The 22,583-nt window shown below is 37.2% G+C and overlaps 1 protein-coding gene across 3 annotated transcripts in view; it reads right to left on the bottom strand.

The window, feature by feature from the left end:
• Positions 1-22,583, bottom strand: part of CPQ (carboxypeptidase Q) — a 487,125-nt gene that overhangs the window by 392,665 nt on the left and 71,877 nt on the right. For all 3 annotated transcript variants that reach the window (XM_081265871.1, XM_081265869.1, XM_081265870.1), the window contains exon 2: positions 1,507-1,972. In XM_081265871.1, the coding sequence (XP_081121997.1) occupies positions 1,507-1,939 (433 nt within the window). In that variant the 5' untranslated portion in view covers positions 1,940-1,972. The remainder of the gene's footprint in view (positions 1-1,506; positions 1,973-22,583) is intronic.

Here is a 22,583-nt window from a genome sequence, read left to right as displayed (position 1 = left end):
TTTCTGCTTCATGGTGGCCATGTCCTGAGCTGCTTTCCTCTACCATTCCCTTCTGCCATTATGTTCTGCCTCATCTTGGGCCTATAGCAATGGAATTAGCCAACCATAGACTGAATCTTGAAACCATGAGCCAAAATAAACTTTTCCTCTTCTAGGTTGTTCTTGTCGGATATTTCAGTCACAGTGAGGAAAAAGCAAACTAAAACAAGTGCTATGGCCACTTAAGAAAACAGTTTGGCAGTACTTCAAAAAATTAAGTATAGCATTACCAAATGACCCAGCAATTCTACTCCTTGGTATATAGCCAAGAGAAATGAAAACATGTCCACACAAAAACCTGTGCATAAACATCTGTAGCAGCATTATTCATAATAATAAAAAACTGTAAACTACCCAAATGTCCATCAACTGATGAAAAGATAAATGTAGTACATCCATAAAATGAATGTCACAACATAGATAAACCCATAAAGAATCCAGTCACAAAAGAACACAGAACATATTATTCCATTTATATGAAATGCCCAGAATAAGCAAATCCATAAAGATAGAAAGCAGATTAGGGGTTGCCTAGGGCTTAGGACTCAGTAAGATACAGATAAGATGGGTTCCTCATGGGTAATGGAACTTCTTCTGGGGGTGATGAAAATACAATTAGATTGTGTTCTGCAACCTAAATGTTATACAATAAGGTTGAATAACTCTGAATAGACTAAAAAAAACACTGAATTGTATGTTTTCAACAGATGAATATTATAATGCATGAATTATATCTCAATAAATATTTTTTAAAAAACTGACAATCTACTTCTCTACTTCTCTTAGCATAAGAGAAAGTCAAAAGAATAGAAACTAATTCATCTGCCATGGGAAATTAGTTCATGAATACATTCAAGACTGCTTGACAGCTCAGTACTGACTGGCTGTTTCCTATCCAGGCATTTATTGTGTCTAATAAAACTGAGCCAGGGTTCTGATAAGTTCACACATGACCCTTGGTAATTCCTTGCACTGGAGTCTCAGATTCTGTAAAATAATAATAACAAAACAACAAACTAAAATTGATTCACTACATAAGCTTTTCTACTTCACTAATTCTAAGAAATTCTGCACATTGAGGCCACTTAGAAGTGATTCTTTTTTGTATTCTATTCACATATATCTTGATTCTCTACAGAGTGATGCTAATTTTATATTAGATCACAATTATTAAGTGATGGGGCTTATAAGCATCAGGGGCCAAAAGCTATAGAGCATTCATTTTAAAAGTAACCCTACACAATCAGTTTTGTTTTGTTTTCAAAAGGCGATGAAAGTAAGGAAGGGGAGAAAGGAAGAAGAGGAGTGTTAAAGTAGAGAACTCAGTAAGTCAACAGACTGGGAAATGATTATATTTTCCTTTTCTTTCTATTGTCCAAATTACAATACAAATTATGCATATTTGTAATCAATTATGCCAAGTAAATAAAGGACACAGCAAATTGAAAAGAAAAAGAAAAACAATACCTTCTGGGGGAGTCCCAATGCTGCTGCCAAGACCCAAGATAGCCATCTTGTGAATTCTTGGGGCCAGCATCACAGCAGATTCTTCTCCTCTTTCCCAATGGGGGATTTTGACTGGTTCTAAGTGGACGTTCTCCAGTCCATTTTGCTTCAGATTTTGGTACATGATTTGGATGGCTTTTTCTAGGTTCTCGGAGCCACTCAGTCTGGGCCCAACAGTATCAACCAGAAGTGCCAATCGCTCATAAGACCGGTTCTGGGCTTTACCGTAAACAGCAAGGTTGATAATTGCTTTAGCAACATCTTCATAGCTGGCTATTTCTTCTTTTATTTCTTGAAGAGTTCTCTGAGTGATGCCGTGCTTGTATACAGCTTTCCCAGAGCTCAAGGATAAAAGGTGAACAATACCAACAAATGTGAAAATAAGGAACTTCATTTTTTTTCAGGTTGGTTTTCTTCCCAAAATAACCTATGTAAGTAAAAAAAAAAATATGATGTGTTAGGGGGCAAGACTCTCATGGCCATCTACCCATAACCCAGGGACTGCTGTTCAGGCAGCACCCCTGTCCCTTTCCTTCCCAGCTAGTATCCAGCCTCCTCCATCATATTCAGGCAATGGGGCAGTGACTGGCCTTATCAAAAATAGGGCAGCGTTTATTAAAACATAGAAACTCTTGTTACCTAGTGATCCTGCTTTCTAAAAGATTAAAACCAAAGAGAACTAAGCATGGGAGAAAGAAGCAGTGGCAACAATGATATGGCGAACAGTGTTACATGCTGCATCTCCCTTTAAATAGAGTATGACCCAGTGAGTGTCACTGCTCCCATATCTGATGTGCTCTTTCCTTTTTGCTTGTCGAGCATGTCCTTTGAGGCACTTTCAGATGTCATCTTTTCTCAATGCTTTTCCTAATTCCCTTTCCACTAAAAAATAATTCCTTTTTCATCTGCACTCCAAAAGTATTTTATGTGTTCAAAACTTTATTTTTATTGAATGCCAACTATGTACCATGGACTGCAGCAGGCCTTTAGAAGAAAGAAGTCTAAATGGCTACAAAAAGCAAAGAATTAATAAAGAGACTTGGCTTTGTTTCCATTAGCTTATGATATCCATCACCTACACAATAATAATGAAAACAATAATGATAATAGCAAGATACATTTATTGCCATGCATCTAACAGTGTTCTAAGTACATTGCATTCATTAGCACATTTAATCCTCATAACGACCCAACCATATAAAGTAGTTTCTTATTATTACCTTTATTTCACAAACGAGGAACTAGGGCATTGAGAGATTAAGTGACTGGCTGACACACAAAGCCATCCCAGCTCTGGGAATCCATGTTCTAAATGGTGCTACTCAAAGTATGGGTTTGGGACTGAAGCCAATCCACAGACTGGTTTTACTAGTCCATATTGGGTAAATACAAAGATTACGAGTAAATCTATTTATTGCTACCAGATACAGTCGCCAATATTCTCATGCAGCTATTTCAATTTAAGTTGATTAAAATTAAAAAGTTAAATCTTCAGTCACACTAGCCACATTTCAAGCACTCAATATGCACACTATGGCTACCATACTATCCAGGACAGACAGAACATTTGTATCATTACAGAGTGTTGCATAAATCTGGTTTTGACACTTTTGTAAACTGGATATCTGCTATGGTTTGAATGCTTGTCCCTTCCCAAATACATGTTGAATTTTTAGCACCATTTTGACAATATTGGGAGATAAGGCCTTCAAAGGTGTTTAGGGCCCTTGGGCCCCACCCTCATGACTGAACTAATGCTATTATCACGGGAATGGATTCACTGTGTTACAAGAGGGTTCACCCTCTCTTGCTCTTTTTTGTCCTGTCTTTCCTCTGACACATGATATTTTCCAACCCATAACGGCAAAATAAGAAGGACCTCATCAGATGTCAACCCCCAACCTTAGACTTCCCAAGCTCCAAAACAGTGAGCCAATACATTTCTGTTTTTTATTAATTATCCTGTCTGTGTTATTGTTAGAGCAGCACAAAATGGACCCAGACTACATCTGTCAAATCTAATACTAACAAAAAGAATGCTTCACTTTATTTGTCTAGTTCACTGTCATTATATTTTACAGAAGTTTTATTCTGCAATAGATTTTCAAAAATTTTTTTAAATAGTCCTGTACCACAGATAATTTCAGAAACATAGTCACTAGCAACATATTATGAGGATAAATTTTAAATTCAGCTGGCACCTAAGCAAGGCCTTTCAAAAAATGAGGCCAACAGCTACGTCAACGTCATCTCTCCTCCCTTCTGGAGTGCACTTGTGGTTTCTCATTCTTTTCACCACCACCCCTCAGGATCCACACATAATTTCTAAGCTTCCAGATACTGAGCACTTGAAATGTGGCTACCCCGAATTGAGATATTTTGATTCTATAAGTGTAAAATATGCACTTAATTTGATTTAAATACTTAAATATGAAAATATTTCAGGTATATTGGGTTAGATAAGATATATTATTATTAATTTTACCTATTTTGTTTGTTTTAATATGGCTATTGAGAATTGTTAGGTTATACATTTATATGTACATTGCACAATATTGATGTAGCTACAATGAACTTCATACTGCTCTTCAAATTCCCAGGCCTATTCATCACTCATGGTCCTCACCCATGTTCATTCATTCTCTTTATTGCAAGGGCCTTCTTGCCCTGCTCCTATTTTCCTAGTGAATGCTTCCATTCATTCTTTAATGAGCATGCTTTAAAAAATCACCTCCTCTGTGGAGCCTTACCAAACAACACCTGAGTTATTTGCTCCATCTTCTGTGCTTCCACCATGACTAATATGTTATCAGCCACATATTGGTTTATAAATCTCTCTCCCCTACCATCATAGTCAAGTAGGATAAATTATTCACCACTGCATCTTCAATTGCTAGGCACTCAATACATGTGTTTTTTAAAATTTAAGGAATAAATAAGCATTTAATCTAATTCTTAGTGGTATTAGAGTACTGTTCTTGCCTCCCTCACAAAGAAGCTACAGGAATAAATACTTGCTATCATACTTAAAATATTTTGAAAATTCATGCTACTACTTTCTGGGTTATAACCACTATTGACATGTATAGGTTCTTAGTTTCTGTGATCACCATACTGATTCTTGTTTTTAAAAGTTATTTTTTTTTTCATTTTACCTTTGATTCTTTTTTTTCTTTTTTTTCTTTTTTTTATTGGTTGTTCACAACATTACAAAGCTCTTGACATATCATATTTCATACATTAGATTGAAGTGGGTTATGAACCCCCAATTTTACCCCAAATGCAGATTGCAGAATCACGTCGGTTACACATCCACAATTTTACACAATGCCCTATTAGTAATTGTTGTATTCTGCTACCTTTCTTATCCCCTACTATCCCCCCTCCCCTCCCCTCCCATCTTCTCTCTCTACCCCATCTACTGTAATTCATTTCTCTCCTTGTTTATTTTCCCATTCCCCTCACAACCTCTTATATGTAATTTTGTATAGCAATGAGGGTCTCCCTTTAAAAGTTAAATCTTGGTAAGCAATCAAAATATTCCACAAGACTACAGTTTATTCTTAAAAGAACATTTTTCCAATGTGGTATTAGTACAAAGAAAAAAAAGAAGAAAATAAGAAAGATCTATAAACCATCTTATGAACCAGTAACACCAACTATAAGTAGCTACTTCTCAATAAAAATTCTCAAAGCATTCTGCAAATGATAATTAACAATTTTACAATACATTTCTGGTGATGAATTAGAATCACATGATGACAACACTGTAGAGTTAAAGAAGAGCGTAGGGATCCCTAGTTCACACCCTTGTTTTGTAGAAAGTCAACCAAGGACTATATTGTGATTCCCAGGCAGCAAAAAACCAGAAACTATAATCAACCAGGTATCTGGACTTACTGACACAGACTTCCTGGAGGATTATAAATTGTTTTTATAGGAAATGGTATGCATTTATATATAATAGAAACTCAATGAGGGATGCCCAAATGCAGTCTAAGAAGAAAGTAACTATAATGAAATGCATGTGCTCAATGCACCATGGGAACACAAAGAACAAAGGTTTATATGAAAAGCTTTAAAGAAAACAAGACATCCCCACATGGCTCAACAGGCAGAGTACAGGGAACTGAACACCTTCCCAAGGGACCACCAGTCAGTTGAAAGGTCCACTCTTGGATGATTACAAATAGCAGCAGCAGCAGCAGCAGCAGTAGTAGTAGTAGTATCAATAATAATAATAATAATAATAATAATAATAATAATAATAATAAATGGAAGGTAGGTCAAGAATATAACAATGCCTAAGTCTCATCTTTACATCCTTTTGCATGTATGTCATTGTGCTAATAAATATCATGCCATTTTGATAATAATACTTAGCAATCAGTTAAACTAATTCTGACACTTTTAAAAAAACAAGAGTTTAAAAGAGAAACTGATGCATGTGAGCGTTGTTTTGAATACCTTAACTAATCCAAATCTTCAAATCCCACAAATTAAAAAATGCTCATTTTTTTGAAAGTAGGTTAATTTAAAAGATGAAGATTTGTTATGTTTCAAAGGATCAATTTTTTTCTGAGTATAATATCGATACTTAAAATATTTACTAAGATTGAAGGTGCAAAACAATGAACTACATGAGGAATCCCTAGTATAGCTGATATAGGTAAACAGTAAGTACATGTTCATTGATTCCATGCCTGACTTTCCCTGTAATGTAATTTAAACTGAATACTAGAGAATCTTTTATTATTGTTGTTTTTAGAAAGTTATAGTAGCTCAACTAAGATATTTTAATGATAAATTATAGAAAATAATTATTATTAATAGTCTATATTTGGAGAGGTAACAAAATTGGAAGAAGATGTTAAAATATTATATCCCACTTAAGAAAAATGACATAAAATATATAATATGCAATTTTAAAACACTTGAACTATAATCTGATGGATTTGTACATTCTAAGTAATGAATGGGATATTTATCATAAAAATTAAAATAATGAAATATAAGGACAGAATAAAGTTGGATAAAGAGCAATCATCAAGGGTAATTTGAAGAAAGTCTCTCCTAAGACAGATTTAGGATCACTGTACATTAGAAAAACCCATTCTAGACCTGGAATCAGTGCAAAGAAGAAGGATGATTGAGGACAAAATGATTAAAAATACTAGCCTTTCTGTATGTGAAAGGACTGGGCCAGGAGTACAGATATTCTAATATATTAAATTAAGAAAGGGTAGGATAAAATGAATATAAACTCACTCAGCAAATCTAATATTAGTACTGTACCAGGGGACAGCCCTAGGAACTCAGGGCTAATTTTTAAAAAATCAAAATGCACAACTTTACACAGTAAACATTAAACGTGTATTTTTTTTTTTTACTAAAGGGGTAAAAAAGCATTAGATAAAATCAGGAATAACACAGTAATTAGAAACCAAACCGTTGTAAATGTACTACAAAGTGCTGGCACCACACTGAACAACCTGAAGTTCCCTGTGCTGATCTGAAAGACTCGAAGTCTGCCCTAAGTCTGCCCTATCTCAGAAATACAGTGTCCCCCACAATAAAAATTAAAAAGTTAAAAGATTTCACAACTAGAAAGACTACACTATAAAACATACTCAATAAAATATTTCATAAAGAAATGAAAGATAAAATTGAAAACCAGCAGAGGAAAAAACTAAACTAGAAGAATAATTAAAGGAGAAACTAATTCAAGTTAAAAACTAGAAGTAAATCAAAATGATATGAAATAAAAATCATCTCTCAATAATAATATTGACTGTAAATGACATAAACTCATCAATCAAAAAACATACTGGCAGATTGGATTAAAAAACAAGACCCAACAATATGCTCTCTCCAAGAGACTCACCTCATAGGCAAAGATATCCACAGACTGAAGGTGAAAGGATGGGGAAAAATATGTCATTCGCATGGATCTTTTAAACAAGAAGGGCTTTCTGTTCTCACATCAGACAAAGTGGACTTCAAACTATAGTTAATCAGGAAAGACAAAGAAGGGCATTTCATACTGCCTAAGGGAATTATACAAGAAAAAAATAATTGTAAATATTTATGCCCCAAACAATGGAGCATCTATGTACATCAAACAAACCCTTCTTAATATCAAGACTCAGATAGACCACAATACAATAATGCTGGATCACTTTAACAGGCCTCTTTCATCACTAAATAGATCTTCCAAACAAAAACTAAATAAAGAAGCAATAGAACTAAAAAATACAATGAATAATTTAGACTTAACAGACATATATAGAATATTTCATCCATCAATGACTAAATACAATTTCTTCTCAGCAGCACATGGATCATTTTTTAAAATAGACTATATCTTAGGCCACAAAGCAACACTTAGCAGAGAGAGAGAGAGAGAGAGAGAGAGAGAGAGAGAGAATGAATTATATCAGATCACAATGGAGTGAGATTAGAAATCAACAATAAGATAAAAAAATAGAAGCTACTCTAATATCTGGGGACTAAATAGAACTCTATTGAATGATGAATGGATAGCAGAAAAAATCAGAAAGCTCATTCATTAAAAGATAGAAAGACAATAAATAAATAATCTAACATGACATCTCAAGGCCCCAGAAAAAGAAGAGCAAACCAATACCAAAATCATGAGAAGACAGGAAATAATTTAAATCAGAAACAAAATCAATGGAATTGAAATTTTAAAAATTAAAAGAAAGCAAAACAAAAAATGTTTCTTTGAAAAAAATTTTTTAATTGATAAACACTTAGCCAACCTAACCAAAATAAAAAGTGAGAAAAAAACTCAAATTAGTAAGATTCATGATAAAAAAGAAACTATCACCACAAACACTTCTGAAATAGAAAGGTTAGAAACTATTTTGAAAATTTATACTCCAATAAACTAGAAAACTTTGAAGACATTGACTAATTTCTAGAGACATATGACCTACCCAAATTAATCCAGGAGGATATAGAAAATTTAAGCAGATCAATTTCAAGTAATGAAATTGGAGACACCATCAAAATCCTACCAACAAAGAAAAGCCCAGGACCAGATGGACTCTCGGCCAAGTACCAGACCTTTGAAGAAGAACTAATACCAATCCTCCTCAAATTAATCCATGAAATTGAGAAGGAGGAAACTCTTTCAAACTCATTCTCTGAAGCTAGTATCACCCTGATACCAAAACCAGACAAATACACATCAAGGAAAAAACTTCAGACCTATAACCCTGATGAACATAGATGCAAAAATTCTTAATGAAATACTGACAAACCACATTTTTAAAAATCATTAAAAAGGTAGTGCACCATGACGCAAGTTTGGTTTAACCTACAGAAATCAATAAATGTAACTCACCACATCTCAATAGATGCTGAAAAAGCATTTGACAAAATACAGCATCCACTCATGTTTAAAATACTAGAAAAACTAGGGACAGAAAGAACATACCTCCCTCAACATTGTAAAAGCTATATATGTTAAACCAAAGGCCATTCTAAACAGAGAAAAACTGAAAGCATTCAGTTAAAAACTGGAACAAGAGAAGGATGCCCTCTTTCTTTACTTTTATTTAACATAGTCCTTGAAACTCTAGCCAGAGCAATTAGACAAAAGAAAAAAATAAAGCTGGGCATAGAGGCACACGCCTGTAATCCCAGTGGTCAGGAGCGATCGCATGTTCAAAGCTAGCCTCAGAAAAAGTGAGGTATTAAGTAACTCAGTGAGACCCAGCCTCTAAGTAAAATACAAAATAGGGTTAGAGATGTGGCTCAGTGGTCAAATGCCCTTAAGTTCTATCCCTGGTATGCCCCCCCCCATAAAAGGAAATTAAAAGGATATGAATAAGAAGAGATCAAACAATTTCTGTGAACCAATGACATGATCCTATCAATTGATTGGGACCCAATCAATTTAGAAGACCCAAAAACCTCTGTCAGAAAACTTCTAGAACTCATAAATGAATTTAGTAAAGTAGCAGGATACAAAATTAGCACCCATAAATAAATTGTGTTCCTGTATACCAATGATGAATCAGCTGAAAGAGAAATTAGGAAAACTATTCCATTCACAATACCCTGAAAAAAATTAATTACTTCAGAATCAATCTAACAAAAGAGGTGAAAGACCTCTATGATGAAAATGATAGAATACTAAAGAAAGAAATTGAAGAAGACCTTAGAAGATGGAAAGATCTCTCATGTTCTTATATAGGGAGAATTAATATTGTCAAAATAACCATGCTATTAAGAGTGCTATAGTAATTTAATACAATTCCTATTAAAATTCCAATGACATTCTTCAAAGAAATAGAAAAAGAACTCATGAAATTCATTTGGAAGAATAGCCAAAACAATCCTTAGCTAGAAAAAGCAAAGCAGAAGGCATCACAATACCAGATCTTAAATTACACTACAGAGCTAGAGTAACAAAAACAGCATGGTGTTAGCACCAAAACAGGCATGAAGACCGATGGAATAGAAGACACAGCGACAAGCCCCCATAAATACAGTTATCTCATGCTAGACAAAGGGACCAAAACATACATGGGACAGCCTCTGCAACAAATGGTGCAGAGAAAAGTGGAAATCCATATGTAGTTGAATGAAATTTAACCTGTATCTCTCACCCTGTACAAAACTCAACTCAAAGTGCATCAAAGGCCTAGACATTAGACCAGAAACTTTGTACCTACTAGAAGAAAATATAGGGTCCAATACTCCAACATGTTGGCTTAGGAACTGACTTCCTTAATGAGATGCCTAAAGCACAAGAAGGAAAATCAAAAAACAATAAATGGGATGGTATCAGATTAAAGAGCTTCTTCACAGCAAAGAAAACAATCCAGAAAGTGAAGAGAGAGAAAATTTTTGCCGCCCACACCTCAGATAAAATGTTAATTTCAAGGATATATAAAGAATCCAAAGAGCTAAACATCAAAAAACTAATAACCCAATCAATAAATGGGCAAAGAAATTCAACAGATACTTCTCAAAGAAGAAAGATGAATAGTCAACAAATTAATGAAAAAATGTTCAACATCATAGCAATTAGAGAAATGTAAATTAAAACTACACCAAGATTTTACCTCACTCCACCCAGAATGGCAATTATCAAGACTACAAGTAACATCTGCCTATCAGAGAGAACATTCAACCTTTGGTTTGGGGGGGTATTGGCTTATTTCACTTAGCATGATAGTCTCCAGGCCTATCCATTTACCAGCAAAAGTCATAAAGTCATTCTTTTTATGGCTGAGTAATATTCCGTTGTGTACATATTCCACATTTTCTTTGTCCATTCATCTGTTGAAGAGCACTTCAGTTGGTTCAATAGCTTGGCTATTTTGAATTGAGCTTCTAAACACACAATGTGGGGGGAATAGAAGTTCAGTGGATTAGACAAAGGTGAATGAAGGGAAGGGAAGGAGGATAAGAATAGGAAAGACAGTGGAATGAACCTGATATAACTTTCCTGTGTACATGTATGAATACACCACAGTCAATTTCCACATCATACAACCACAAGACTGTGATCCTATTTAGAATAACATATATCCCATGCTTATATAAATATATCAGAATTAATTCTACTGTCATGTGTAAGTAAAAAGAACAAATAAAAAGTTTTACAAATACAACAATTACTAATAGGGCATTATGTAAAATTGTGGATGTGTAACCGACGTGATTCTGCAATCTGCATTTGGGGTAAAATTGGGGGTTCATAACCCACTTCAATCTAATGTATGAAATATGATATGTCAAGAGCTTTGTAATGTTGTGAACAACCAAAAAAAAAAAAAAAAAAGAAATACAGAGTCCTTCTACGGTCATATCAGCTGAAAAAAGTAACCTGTAGTGTTTATATGGTGTCTACAAAAAGGAAAAATCATTATATGGTGATCTACAAAGACAAATAGTTATTACTCATCTCAAACATTTTCTTTTTGTTCAATTATAAAAGGTGTTCTGTTTTGTTTGGGGTCATAACTTCATCTGTCTATTCATTCAACAAAAATGCATTAAGTACCTACTAAGCACAGAGGCATAAAGATATAAAATCCCCAGCCTCATATAACTGCCAAGTATAATAAGGAGGTAGATGTGAAAAGCCCTGTGCGTAGGGTAGTTACAAGGGTCTATGAGAAACAGAGGAGGAGAGGAGACTAGCATAACCAGGAGTTTACCCATGACGCCCGAAGCAGGTGGGACTGACACTGGAGAAAACTTAAGAGGAATCAACTCATGCAAAGAGAAAGAGGCTTTACAAAACCTAGAATGCCTCTTATTCTCATACACAAAAGTTTGAAGTCATAGTTCCACAAAACAGGGGTAAACGAAAAGTCAGTGGATGGTGAGAAAACAACAGTCTCAAAAGCAAGGGGGTATCCCCCAGGGTTTGCCTGGAAGAGACTGCAGTGTGAAGCTCCAACAATGTGAAGCAAAGTGTCCCAGAGTGCTGGACTGGGGGCACAGTGAGGGCTCCTCTCATCTGCCTGCTTTGCAGCCAAGAAAAGCAAGGAAGGGAGGGAGGGAAGGAGGGAGGGAGGGAGGAAGGGAGGGAGGGAGGGAGGAAGGGAGGGAGGGAGGGAGGGAGGGAGGAAGGGAGGGAGGGAGGGAGGAAGGGAGGAAAGAACAGAGGGAGGGAGGGAAGAAGGAAATCTCCTCTTTGATCTTCTCTAGCCCTGTCTCCTTAGTGTAGGGAAAGAGCCCAATGCCACATTAGGACAAGGACAGCACCAGAAGCTCCTCAAAATCCCCCAATAAGCCATTACTTACCACCTATCTGGTTTTTTTTTTTTTTTTTTTTTTTTTTTTGTGGAGAGAGAGAGAGAGAGAGAGAGAGAGAGAGAATTTTTTAATATTTATTTTTTAGTTCTTGGCGGACACAACATCTTTGTTGGTATGTGGTGCTGGGATCGAACCCGGGTCGCACCCAGGCCAGCACGCTACCGCTTGAGCCACATCCCCAACCCTGGTTATTCTTTAAAATTTTCAGAGAGATGAAAATAATCCTGCAAAAGTAATCTCTACCCACAAAAGATGCATTAGTCAAGTAATTCATTTACAAAAACACTCAAGATTTTCTTCCATTTAAAATGCCTAAACTATTAATAACCTAATTGACAAAAAGGGGGTCTAGCACTCTTTCAAGCAATTTTACAATTATTTGAAATGTCTAAACTTAAACTGCACATTTTAAAATGCCTTTTATTCTCATACACAAAAGTTTGAAGTCATTGTTCCTTTACTTGTATTCAACTGTAGAAATATTAAATACTATACTCTTCAAAATGCTAAATGACTATTTTTAAAACCCATGCAATATCACGCCTTTGAATTTAAAAAGTTTGAATATATATATTCAAAGTCATCTTCAGAGTTTGAAAAGGATTTGCTTTTCATATATTGTCTTTGTAATCCATAGTTATAGATTATCTTTTTCACAAAAAGAGATAAGATTCTTTATAATGTTATTTTTTTTCTTCTCTACTTAAATCTGGAAGTAAACTGAAGCAAAACCAACATTTCTCATACTGTGAATTATATTCTAATAATAGGTTTATATTTTGAGGAAACAAAACAAAACCCTTTGCCTCTATTTCTAAATATTCTTTCCTAAAAAAAAAAAATATTGTTTGAAAATGTCTCAAGCTATGATAAAAACTCCAGAATGAATAGACTAACAGAAGTGGAAAAGAACACCAAAAAGGAGAAATGTGCTGAAAAACAGAAGGAGTAAGATTTAGGGCCTGAGACTTTTATCGATTTTTTTATTGCATCAGTTACTTTTTCTTCTAAAGACTGAATATATAACTTACATGAAAACTTAAATGTTTCCCCTAAATCTTTCATTGCTGAGTAGGATTCACAGATACAAATTTAACTCTAAGTCTTCAGTCTAGGATGTGGGACAGATAAAAAGATCAGAAATGCTAAATCCTAACATAGATATTGGCACATCAAAGTTCCCTTCCTAATTCATTCACTCCCAGTGGCATTCCTGGATTTATGGTATGTAGTCCTAACATCCTTACAAAGATTTTTGCCTGTTAAATTCAAAGCTCAGGTAATATTGGGCTTCCATTTCACATAGTTAACTTGCTCTCCAATCATTCATTCAGTCATTTGAAGAAATATGCTGGTCCCTGAAAGAATGTTTAGGAAGATACAAAAATCAGCATGATTCAGTTCCCACTGATCTTACTGATAATTAGTTTTGCAGGGCCCATCAGACATACTGTTACAGGGATGATAATCTATGTGCTATGTTCCAAATAGTTTTTCTTGATGTGAAAAACTTGAGCCTTGAACTTAACTCTATTGTACACACAAATACAAAAGAGTCTTTCTACAGTTTTGAGGCAAGTTGATCTTTTCAAGAAGCAACTACCAAGTCTATCAAGAGGAGAATACTATGTTTTGTTCAAAATTTTACCGAGAGCTGGTAAAACAATGCCTCTGCCACTTGTGATATTGGAAACACCATTACTGTACCCCTGGATGGTCCGCATTTGCCCCTGTCACATTCACCATGCAAGAACCTGACCACTTCATTATGTCTTCTAGTGTAGTCAGGCCTCATAATTTACATCTTGAAATACTTTATTATAAACTCCTTTAATTTCTCCATGGCTTTACAGTCAGGACAACATACTGATCATTTGAAAATGTGGATATAGGCAAATTATCTTTGAAGTCTATTTCAGGATAATAAAACAAACATTATTATTATTATTATTTTACAAAGAAGCACTGGGACTAATAGAATGGGAACTAATGGTTTCAGAAAATTCAATAATTCTCTTTTCTCTTTTAGCCAACCTTCCAGCCAGAGAAGGCTTGGTGGCCCCATCCTACCCAAGCAAAAGCACCCAACAAGAAAGCAGCCTTGATGCTAGAGCTGCATCTGCTTTTTAACTCTGAGGGAAATCCAAGAGAACTACCGGTCCTCCATCCCAGAGCAGCTGTCACCCTGCTAGATGAGCGCCACCACCCAGCACTACCACTGTTCCTCTCCTGTGAGAAAAATAAACTCTACTTGTTTTAGCCACTATTAGTCAGGTTTTCCACTCGTTCTATTCGTGAATTCATTTCCAATGGATATGCTACTTTGAGGGGTTTCTTGGGGACCCACAGCTAAACATATTGTTTACCCTAATGAACACCATAAGCAAGTCCTAGGATCTCGCATATGGTCTATGTAGATATCCCAGAGCTACTGAAATTCTAAATATCCAAAACCAAACTCAGAATCCATCCCAAGTTTCCTCTTCCTTATTCCCGACTCTGATCAGTAAGTTAGAAACTGCAATGTTTTATTGGTTTATTCTCTATCTCTCAGGGAGAACAGGTGAACAATGGGAAAAAATCTGCCTGCAATTCCACCTCCGAATTCTTCCTTGACTAACTTTCCTCCTCTCCACCTTTACATCACTTCCCTAGCCCAGAACCCTGTTATCCCTCATTAGAAACATTTCCTCACATCTCACTTCCTTAAACTCAAGCACTTTTCCATCTCACCTCCTGTACTACCACAAGATTTATCTTAAGCCTAAATCAAATGATTCCTGGGCTAAAACCACTAGTTTCTCACTATTTACTGATCTGTTGGTGGCTGTGGTTTTCACTAAGGATTGAATGATGAAGGCCCCTCCAAATTTCATGTTGAAGCTTGATCCCAAACACAACAGTATGGAGAGCTCTGGGCTTCGGGAGGTGGTTAAGTCTTGGGGGCTTTACCATCATGAATGGGAGTAGTACCTTATGAAATGATTCAAAGTTGAAGGGAGCTCTCTTACTCTTCTGGCGTGTAAGAACACAGATTTCATCCCACTTTGAGAATGCAACAAGACAAAGCAGAAAGCAGCCTTCATCCAAAGCAAATGCAAGCACCTTGATCTTGGACTTCCAGCCTCCAGAACCATAAGAAAATAAATCTCTAATTCTTTATAAATTACCCATCTCAGGTATTTTATTAGAGCAGCACAAATCAACTAAAACTCCCACTAAGCTGCTTACCAGTCCCTAAAGTTACAGACATTCCTTATATCTTGCTGATTTTTTAAAATATGTATTTTTTAGTTATTGATGGACCTTTATTTTATTTATTTATTTTTTTATTTACTTATTTATTCGTGGTGCTGAGAATCAAACCCAGTGTCTCACACACAGTAAGCAAGTGTTCTACCTCTGGGCCAAAACCCCAGCCCATATCTCGCTGATTTTGCTCATATTATTCCCTCTGTCGTCCTTTCTCCATTTGGAGAAATTGCAATCATGATGCAAGACCCAGTTTATCCATCTTAATCTCCTAGGAAGAATTACTTGCTGCTTTTTCAATAGCATCCTGTATGCTACTGTTTGTGTCTATCACCCTGCTAGTAGACTATACATTTCTTAATGGTGATAATATTTTACTTTTATCAAATTTACCGAACATGTTCTCCTCAAGGAATGTGCTTTATTTGTCTTTGTATACAAACCAAATGGCACAATACCTGTCAGTAAATATTTATAGAATAAATGAATAAATTCATCATAAGGTAGTTGTATTTCACAATAGAAGTATATGGCTCTGATTCATCACTTTAATGATTACTTTTCTTTCATCAGAGGTTAGTTTGCCCCTGTAGACTACAGCATATTCACAAGTTTCTTCTACAAAGGGAATCAAGAGACCTGAGACTTGGTTCTGGCTGTGCCTCTCTTGGTGTATGACCTTGAACAATTTATTTGAAGTCTCTTTTTAATATAAAAGAGGGGATGCATTGCAACTCTAACATTTTATTATGGATATTCTTAAATATTTTAATATCAATCACACTTCTCTTTACACTCCTGTTAGCACTTAACTAAATAACCTTATACCAAACTCTTAATTGGTGCATACTTAAAAATCACTACTCAATCCACTGCTTTGATGTTTCCTCCCACTGCAAAAGAAATTGAACTTACAAAGGTCATAAAACGGATGCCCTTGCTCCTAAATCCTATGACAATATTTCCACTTCTACCATCCATCAGAAACACTTGACATTGCAGACAACTTTTCATTTCTCACTCTTCTTCCTCTATCTCTGTTCTCCTCCATCTCCTTTTAGGACTCCTTTCCTTCCCATATATACTTTAAATTTGATAGATTCTGGGGCTTTCTCCTTGACCCCCTTGTCCTACTACGTACTCGAACTGTCAAAATCATTCACTGCAAGGCTTTACTACTATTTATTGCTGGAGCTCACATGTGAGTTCATAAGCTCCAGTGTAGACAACCTAGATGCCCCTCAAGTCCACCTTATCCACAAGCCTCTCACAACTTTTCCTCCAGAATCTGCTCTTCTCCCTAAACCCCCACTCCTGGTGCATGGCAAATTTCCTGCACTCAACATCTGGACCATTCTTGCCACCTCACTCTCTTTTAACTGTTGAAGCCAGTTAGTCACTAAGTGCTGTCAAATTTAATTCCCAAGTCATCCTCGTACTCATCCCTTCCCATCTAGTTCTTCTAGACATCTTCCCTCAACTTGGATTACCACAACCATCTTCAACCTCTTCTTCTCCCATAGAGTCTCTTTGCTACAGCAATTATCTTTCTCAAAAAAAAAAATTCAATTGTTTCCCATCTCTCTTCAAACCCTTTGGTAGCTCCCCACTGCCTTCAAAATAAAGCATCAGCCTGTAATGGGAAGCCCCTGCCTCCTTGACCAGGTTTATCATTTGTCCCTCTTGGTTCTACATCATCTGGTCTAGCAAAGATAACCCCCCAAAGTTCCCAAATATGCCATTATTTCTAATGCCTGAAAGCCATAACATGTGCTGATCCCCTTGCCTGAATGCTTGTTTTGCTGATCATTTGTCTTAGAACTCCTGTTCACCCTTTGAAACTATCGACACACTAAGCAAAGGTTTTATTTCCTCTCAGAATCTCTGCTGGACTCCTTTAGTCTGAGTTAGCTGTTGCTTTTGTCTGCTCCTATAGGCATACTTCTACATATTCCTATTATTACACTTTATTGCATTTTCTTCTTTAAATGTCTCTCTCTCCCACTAAACTGTGGACTCACTGAGGGTAAGTAATGTAAAGTCCATTGTTGAGCCCCTAGGATGTACCATTAGTCTCTAATTTGATAGGTACTTTTGTCTACTGAATGTAATTCTAAGGGCACACAGGCAGGCCATACAGGAGGCAATATAGAATTCATTTTGGAAGGCCTAACAGAGCTACTAGGCACTAAAGGGAAGAAGAAGAGGTGGATGTACACTTTAGACTGAATAGTGGTTCTTCTTTTGTTATAACCCAAAGAATCATGCTAAAGATATATGATTTGGAAATAGGTACTGATTTGAGCTGAACATTTTTATATAAGCATACAGTTCCCAGATATAAAATAATTTTTCTTCTTATATTCATGTCTTCCTTGATACCTACTGTACTTGTACTGCCTTAAAGAATAAGCCTTCAGAATGTACTTTTTGATTAACTTTCTAGTATCTATTTTTAAATATGGGGGACAGGAAGAGCAGAAGGAATGTTTGCTCCCAGTACATCCTCAATTCTACTTGCAAAAAAAAAAAGGTGAAGAATTTAGATTCCTTGGAAAATCCCAACCAGCAACAGCTAGTAAAACCTGAATACCGTCTAGTCTACAAATTATATCAATGACATCTTCCCAGTTTTGACATCATACCATAGTTACAGATATGCTTCACTAGGGGAATCTAGACAAAGGGCACAACTGAATCTCTCTGTACTATTTTTGCAATTTCCTGCGATTCTATAATTATTCCAAAAGAAAAAGTAAGTCCTCCCTATCTGCCTTCAATATTTAAAAGTTTGAACACTTTTTTAAAATATCATTAACAATAATCTGTACTTTAGAAAATAACCACACAGGAGTGAACCATAACTATATCTGCTTGTTAGAATTGGGCTCCAGGACAGGAAGAAGACTGTTCCAGGGCCAACTCTCTTGCCATCTTGGACTAGGATTCACCATTATTTTTCCTAACACCCACAATAAAAAAAAAATCTTCATTTCAAATGTCTCTACCACTGAACACAGAATCCTGAATTAAACATGAGCATTGTGGAAACAAGAAGGGAGGAAGATTAAAGGAAAAGAAGGGAATCTGAAGGCTTGGGTGAATGGACAGTTCATGATATCCCTTTTCCACTCCCACTGGTACTGGCAGTCACCGCAGAGGCAGGAGGCTTGTGAGGTATGGGGAATGGGGCAAGTGGTATTCTGATGTCCTCCCAGAGGAACCTCAGGAGCTGTGGGCCAGGAGGCGTGTGGGTAACAACCTGCAGGGACTCACACAGACCTCTCCTCCACTGGGCACAATGAACGCCCATGGCCCTTGGCATACTCTCCACCAATGCAAGTGACCTTCTCTCTCCCCTTCCTCTCTATTCCATAAGCCAGTGGGCAGACTCATTTTATGTCCCTGACATTTTACTGTTTAGCAATAAGCATTTTGAGTTTTCCATCTTGGAAAAATTAGTTAGGCTCACTTTACTATTCATTTCTCTGGATTTCTTTCATCCTTTCAACTTTTCTAACACAAGAAAGCCTAAATTCCTACTGTTCAAAACAAGGCATGTTTGTCATGCAGCTAACTGCATGTAACTGACTATTGACTTCTGCCACAACAAGACTAAGGTATGATACTCCCTTACATGCTGCTTAAGTGAAACAGTGTGATTCAAATGACAATCAATGAAGTCAAGTATGAACTTTGGGCAAATCTTGTATTCTTGACTTGCAAAGTCTGTCCTGAAATTAAAAAGGGATAGAAGTCTTTGTCATCTGAAGGTGTCAAATTGACCATGAGGGTGACTGCCCTTGGGAATAGCAGTCTACACCCTGTGATTCTATGTGCTCACAATTTGCAGCCACAACCAAGCACATACAATCAATACAAGCACAGACAAACCATGAAAAGTATACTTTATACCCTTGGAGTCCAAATATAAAGGTAGGTCACCCAGGTACTAGCACTTCTGAGGTCCCACAATCTGAGGGAACTGAGAAATTCAAAGAAGGGAAATGGAATTCTAGCTTCATAAAGTGCTAGTTTTCAAACACGTGGACCCCCCACCCACACACACTACATGACAGTAATAAGAAGTGCTAATAAAACCACTGAGGCATTTGTCTTCAATCTAGTAATGTTAAAAAGCTATTATAAAACATGACAGCCTCTTTCAGAAACAGAGGAGAGAATATGGGCTTCCTCAAATCAAGACGAGGTACAGAAGTCTTCCAGAGACTCAGCTGCAGAAAACCGTAAAGCCAGAGATATACAGATTTAATTATCACCCACCAATATAGGGTCACAGTGAGCTGACTGTACTCACGTGCTTTTATTGCTAAACAGCATGTTTCTCCCTTGTTATCTTCCCCTGAACTGGTTAATAACAAGTTCCAAGGAACACTCTGGCAGAGTATTAGTAATTTCCTTTGGAACATGCTTTTCAGTTTTCCTCACTTTAGACAGGACTCCCCATCCCATAAACAGAAAAGCAGAAAAGCTCTCAATCTATGTTGCTGCAAACCCAGTTCTTTTCCAGCCCAAGCCAGGGAGGCCTGTTCAGCAAGTCACTTACTGCAAGATTTGCTATTAAACCTGTCAAACAGACATATATGAAAATACCGCTTCACTAAACAGCTGTTAAGTTTCATGAGTTTAAAAAGAAAATACCATCTAGCTATACACTGTTAACTCAACAGAAATTCACCACGCCGTTTTAAAATCCGATATGCCGGAATGCTTTTTCCTAAATCCTAACATTTGCTCTCTGGGATGAAATGGCTGCCACACAGCACCATCAGCAAACACTGGCTCAGAGCACACACTGACTTTCCACAGAGCCTTCTCCCTCCTCCTGCAACAGAGCACAGAGCATTTGTTGCTCCAGGCTCTTGCACAGGAAAAAGAGCACTTCTTGGTGGTGTCGAGGGGAAATTAATGTGCTGATTCCTCTCTTTCTCAATGGTCACCCATTAATCAAAGTTTGCAAGAGAAAGGTGTTAAGCCAAATAGATTCACAGTAATGGAGCTAAAACAATGATTTAAAATGCTTAATCAGTCAACGTAAAATAAAACCATGGTAACACCACATCAGTGCACAGCTAGCAAAATGATACCATGGAGAAAGAGCACTCGTAAAACAGGTTTTCTAGGAATTCAAGGACTCAAGGTGATGCAGCAGATGTTTGACAGCAGGAAATTAAAAAGGGTAACCTAAAAAAATTAAAAAGCAATTAGGGAGACACTTGAAGAGAGATGAGTTTGGAGGGTGGAACAAAAACTATGGAGCAAAGAAAACACCTCCCAGCCCAGAGGTGAGAAGGGAGGAGAGAAGAACTGTATAGAGGCTTGGGAAACCAGCTGAAAGTGATTTTTCTTCACAGGCATTTTCTAATTTCAAAAAGTAATTTTTAAAAGGAGAAGCATGTTTATCAGGAGACTTGGTGTACCACTTAAAGGATTATGAAAATGGACTTCAAGAGAATGATTCTTGGATCCCTGGCAGAGACTGCAGAAAGAAAGGGAGAAAGAGAACTGGCTGCCTCTGGGGAGTCAAAAACAGCCTAGGAGGAAGACAGAGTGGAGTGAAAGAGACCACAGCTCCTCTTGATTTCCACGATTTATTTCCCAATGTCTCAGTCTAAAGATGAAAAGCCCATAGCTAGGTCACTCCAGTCATTGTTATGGGAAATGAGGTGAGGAAATGCTAAGTTCAGAATAATCACCTCATAATTGCCTGGAGGTCTACTAAATCTGTGAAGGATCCTCCTATTTCCTAAATGTACTGCATTTGATTTCCCTCCAGAGAATGCAGGAAATTGTACCCTTTGAAACAGATGAGAAGTTTTGGATAACATCAGATTCTATTGGAAAGCCCCCCCCCCCCCGCCCCCGGGTAATGAGTTGGCAACTCTCAGCCTGTGCAATGGTGTCTGATACATTTAGTAGCAGATGAGGGGAAGTTTGTTGTGACAGCTGTACAGGGGGGCGGGGGAATAAAAAAAAGTCTGAGGTTAGGTGGATTTGCAACATGAGAAGGTGATTTGGATTCGAAAAAGCAGAATCTTCTTGGGAAGAGAGAGTGCCCAGGAAAATTAATTCAAAAGAAAATGCAGAGCAGCAGAAAGCAAAGGGTGCCCAGCCCCTTGAGGAGTTTTCTGCATTGCTTTCCAGGTGGGAAGCACCTGCTCACCAGTCAGAAAGACTCCTCAAAGCAGTGACACCATTAGCTCCTGCAGCAGGTAAGACCTGGGCAAGAGCAGGAATAATGTACTTCCTCAGGACACTATATACAGAATAAATCTGAGTTATTCTTGAAGATGATTTTATTCTTTGCTTGACCTCCCTGGAGGACATGCATTCAGCTGTCTCTCCTCTCTGCTCAGCTACTGAGGCATCCCTGTCTCCTGGCTCCCGCCCCACAGGGCATGGTGACAGACGTGACGGCCACACGCGGCTCTGTTCAACACAGCCCGGTGGAGGCTACATTTGCTTCCCATCTTCCTTCGGCCTCCAGCACTTGCTCAAAGAGCCAGCCACCTCCCCTGATGAAGTGTCACAGGCAGCACATAAAAAGATGGGAGCATGGTCCAGACCAGCATCACAGGGAAAAGACCCAAATGAATTGGAAACAGGAAGATAAACACCAAGTGACAGAGATGGCATCTGAGAACTCTCCCAAAGTTACCTCAGTGTTGTCTGCTATACAAATAAAAATTCTCACTTGATCGAAGCCAGAGGACAGAAAATAAAAATGGAAGAAGAAAAAAAACAATATTGGCAAGAGATGGCCATGTGCTCTAACACAGCTCACCTGATCTAATCTTCATGAGCACCTAGTGAGGGAAAGTATGACGTCCAACACAGGGACTCCAGGAATAGTGCTCTGCTCCTTGTCACAGAGGAAGCAAGAGGCAGGCTTTGTCCATTTCTTCAAAGAGGTAACTCTCAAAGAAGACTCACTCTTTGGGAAGCCTCACAGTTTGGGCTAG

Source organism: Spermophilus citellus, assembly GCF_964194105.1.
Source record: "Spermophilus citellus genome assembly, chromosome: 14".
Lineage (NCBI taxonomy): Eukaryota > Metazoa > Chordata > Mammalia > Rodentia > Sciuridae > Spermophilus > Spermophilus citellus.
This window is presented reverse-complemented; position numbering and strand designations above follow the sequence as displayed.